This window comes from Spea bombifrons, chromosome 2 (assembly GCF_027358695.1).
Source record: "Spea bombifrons isolate aSpeBom1 chromosome 2, aSpeBom1.2.pri, whole genome shotgun sequence".
NCBI lineage: Eukaryota > Metazoa > Chordata > Amphibia > Anura > Pelobatidae > Spea > Spea bombifrons.
The window spans coordinates 107,444,163-107,448,629 of record NC_071088.1 but is presented as its reverse complement, the minus strand read 5'-3'; the positions used below and the strand labels follow the sequence as shown (position 1 = coordinate 107,448,629).

Genomic DNA, 4,467 nt, shown 5'->3' with positions numbered 1-4,467 from the left:
ACATTTACTGCACTTTTTTTTTATATTGCAAACCTACAGTTGTACTTCAAAGTACTGTAGCTTTATTGCATTTGTACTTCCGTACAAAAATAACTGCAGTACAACTGCAGTACAGTGAAGTACAAATGCAGTAAAACTGCAGTAAATGTGCAGTAATACTGCAGTAAATGTGCAGTATTGCAGTTTTTTCATGTCCAAAAAACTGCAGTATTACTTCAGAAAAACTGCAGTATTTTTTTTGTAAGGGGAAGACCGGCCCAGGGGAGGCGACTTCTCCACTCGCCCCTCCCCTAGAGATTTGTGGGAATCTCCGGCTCGGTAAGTACCCAGTACTCGGTTAGTACCCGGCGTATAAGACGACCCCCGACTTTTGAGAAGATTTTCTGGGGTTAAAAAGTCATCTTATACGCCGGAATATACGGTATTCCAAGGCAAGAGACCAGTGACCGAGTTTATCAAAGTGCTGTGCTAAGAAGTACCGAACCCAAAGCAGTGTGGTTGGTGGCTCTTTCTCTCCGTTATCTCAAAAATATGAAGAAAAAGCACAACAGGCATTAAAAAAAGCTAAGTGACAAAAGAGGAAATATAGCGATCCTGATGGAAACCAGCATGATTTACCAGACACATAATCGCTTTTAATATGTTCAAAAGCTATGAACAGTTTTAAGCAAAAAACAGACTCTTTATTCATCTAATCCTTAATCAATAAAGTAACAGGCAGATGAAGGCTGAAAGGAAAAAAACTCAAAAGCTTACCTTCTAAGCTAAACATGTCACAGGCTTTCAATGAGGTCTCGTAACCCATTACAAGCTCTTGTATGATTAAGACCTTTAGAAATAAGGGGAAGAAAAGCATAATTTTATCAAATTTGTAGATACAATGGAATCGGTCTACGCAGAAGAATGTTTTAAGTACAAAAAACTACTGCGTACCTTTTCTGAATTGCGATACAATGATTTCAGGGTGGTAAACAAAGGTGGACATCCTTTGCTAAAGTTGACTCTCAGAAACGTATCCGTTAGTGCTCTGAATCTGTCACCTAAAACACCAAAAAAATAACTATATTAACATGATGTAAGTCCCACTAAACAGCTAAGCTGTTTTGCATGGTAATATATAACAATATAGGGGATCTGAGACAAGGCCTGAAATGTTGTCTTATCATCACAGCAATTAATGGGGTGGCCCAGTCAGAAGGAAATATAGAATTTGATGGCAGATAAGAACCATTCTGGGCTGCCCATTTGTCTTCATGTAGAGACTCAGACCTTGGTCTCATCTTAGATTCAGGATAGCTTCATGTATATCCTAAGCATGTTTAATTTCCCTCACTGCTTTAGCGTCTACAACTTTTGTCATTTCAGTGAAGCACAGCCTAAGCCTGCGACCATCTAGTTTTAGATTATGATCTCTTGTTTTACCATTTCTCTGCCTTTGAAATAATCTTCCACCCTGTACTTTATTAAATCTCCATGTATTTAAATGTTTCTATCAGGGACGCTCTCTCTTTTCTTTCCACCAAGCTACACGTAATGAGATCCAACAGTCTATCCTTGATATTGTTTTTGTAACTTAAATTGTACTTCGCTCTACAACAACAGGGCATAGCATTCAGCCAGACAATGTTTGGTGAGCAAAAAGATCATGTTTGAGGACACTTTTATGACTACGTAAATTACACCGTGGTTAGCCTGTACAGAGAAAATTGAGGTACAAGACCAAAGAAAGTACTGGGCAAGTCCAACCACTTAAGGCCATTAGAAACAAAAATAGAGGCCTAATCTTTGCGAACCGTATCATCAGCAAAAACACACAACTCACAGTTAAGACCTTTTGTAATACGGCTAACAAAAATATTAATACCTGTACAGATCCTTGAGGAACCCCACAAGGGTACGTGATGATGGGATAAATGTTACAAAACATACATGCATCTTTGTGCACAGTCTTCGTCGCAAATATAGAACCTTTTCTTGGTGATTATACATACGTATATATATGTATGTATGTATGTATGTATGTATGTATGTATGTATGTATATATATATATATATATATATATATATATACACACGTAGAGCGGACAGCAACAGAGACCATGTTAAACCAATGATGGCAAACACTTTTGGGCCAAACCAAGTTGCAGAGCTCAAAGTGATAGCACTGCATGTTAGTGGCTACCCACTGGTGTGGTGGAGTGTTGTTTTCACCTTCCAGAAACACACAAACATATACTCACACTCACTCACATGCATACTTATGCATACATGCATACACACACATACGCTACACAGCTCGGTAGACACATACATATAATTCTGTTGAGGAAGAACTGCAGCAATTTGAAGTATAATCTACATTATGTTTAACACTTCTTTTCTCATACTTTATGGAATAAAGGGCAGTGTCGGCAGCATGGGTTACATGGGATCTTGCCAGGCAGTCAGCAACCTGGCTCCATGCCACAACAGAGGCCTTGGCATGCCCATTTGGGCATGCGTGTCATAGGTTCACCATCTCTGACCGAGCTTCAGTCATGTCATAACTGTTATGTATGTCTGTCAGTCTGTGCGCATCTTGACGAGGAGAAAACATAGAATGTGAGGGTTTGTGAAAGACGGTACTCAATCTTTTATTATATTGTTATGATAAAACTAGGGCTACACTGCTGCACTTTAAACTGAACGTAGCAAATAGTAATTTGCATGGTAGTGCAATGTTAGACAGTCTTTTATACTTTTCATAAAGCACAAAAATATAGCCGCTTCTTTTGAATCGAATACATGCCCCTACTTGCTTGATCAAACTGAAACATACTTACTCGATATCCTTCTAAATCTCTCATTTGGATCTGTAATAACGACAGGTCTTTGAGGATCTGCAGGTTGTCTTTGTCTAGCTTTAGTGGATTCCGGTAACACTTGATTGCTTCATCATATTTCTTGTCAGACCGTTGCAGAAGACCATAAACGTGCCAACCTGGCAATAGTTCAGGAAAACTAGCGCGACAACATTAACTTCATTTTAGACCATAATGCTTTAGTATCATAGTCTACTGATCACAACATGAGTCTAGCAGAGGTGGCACTGAGAAAGATGAGGGAGAGGACAGTTAACATGGAATGAAGACTAAAGAAGTTAAGGCAGGGCTCGACAAATCCCAGGCGCCAGGTCGCCATGGCGACAGAGAATTTTGTCCTGGCGCCTAGGTTTTGTCAGCCTCTTACATCCACAGAGAGGTAGGTGCTGGAGAACGGAGGAAGGTATTAAGGGTAGAAGACAGACGTTGAGGTTTGCAATAGGGGGAAGAGATTAAGGAAGTGTAGACACACATCAACTAGAACGGCGGCTAGCACGTGTTTGTTCTCTTTTTTTTTTTGTAAATCAATTTTTATTGATATTACCATACACGAAAATAAAGAAATGTTACGGGGGTTTCAAATTGTTCCATATATCGCATATGTAATGCACAGTTTCCGGCATGATCAAAATGTGGTTGTACTCTGCTTTCGCAACAGCATGGCTGGAGGAGGAAGGGCAATAAGATGTGGGATTGCGATTTGTGGGGATGGGCTGCCTTCACTTACCTTTGGTTACTCCGATAAAAAGAAAAGAAGGTGGAATCCAGGGTCTCTGATGTAGAGGACGGGACTGCTTCCATGTCTGCCTCTCTCCGCTCACAAGAATGTCTGATCACGTCCTTGCAAGACCGTATTGACGATCTAGAAAACCGTAGTAGACGTAACAACATACGTTTGGTTGGCCTGCCTGAAGAGGTTAAGGGCTCAGCGCTACATGACCTTGTAACGACTTGGCTTCCCAAGTCTTTAGACCTGGTGCTTCCTCAGGGTGAATTGGTCATCGAGAGGGTACATCGTATTGGTCAACTCCCTGCTGCTGCTTCATCTCGTCCGAGGCCAGTGATTTTTCGGGTCCTCAACTATACTGACAAGGTCAAGCTCCTGGACGCTTATAGAAAGGTCACGGCTCTTTTTTATCACAAGCACAAGTTGTTGCTCCAAGATTTTTCTGCTGCGGTAACGGTCAAACGACGTCAGTTCTCCGAAATTTGTACTGAACTCTATAACAAGCGAGTGAAGTTCGCTCTTCTCTATCCGGCTAAGCTCAGGATTACCCATGGGGGGCGAGCCTATTTCTTTGACACCCCTGCGGCGGCAAAGGAATTTCTACGTGCTGATTCCAGGTCTTCTCCAGCTTCGAATGGCGGTTCGGCGGTGCCTGAGGCCTCCCCCCCTCCTTCTCCCTCTCGCCCTGCTTCTTTGCCTGGTTCCTCGCCATCTGTCTCCCCTAGGGCTTGAGAATTCGGTCAGCCGTTGGTATCTGGCTTTATATCCTACGAGTCATCATTTTCTACCATACACTGTTTTGTTTGCTTTTAGTTATTGTTATTGTTTTTGGTTATTCTCTTGTGTTTCTAGGCACAAAATTACATGTGCCGAGTTCTG

The 4,467-nt window shown here is 41.5% G+C and overlaps 1 protein-coding gene across 1 annotated transcript in view; it reads right to left on the bottom strand.

Annotated features, from left to right (window-relative positions):
* LOC128473791 (N-alpha-acetyltransferase 16, NatA auxiliary subunit-like) overlaps positions 1-3,662 on the bottom strand; it is a 7,257-nt gene extending 3,595 nt beyond the window's left edge. The window contains 5 exon segments of the mRNA XM_053456025.1: positions 421-522; positions 757-829; positions 934-1,040; positions 2,819-3,000; positions 3,589-3,662. Coding sequence (XP_053312000.1) covers positions 421-522; positions 757-829; positions 934-1,040; positions 2,819-3,000; positions 3,589-3,662 — 538 coding nt within the window.
* Positions 3,663-4,467: the final 805 nt, after the last annotated feature.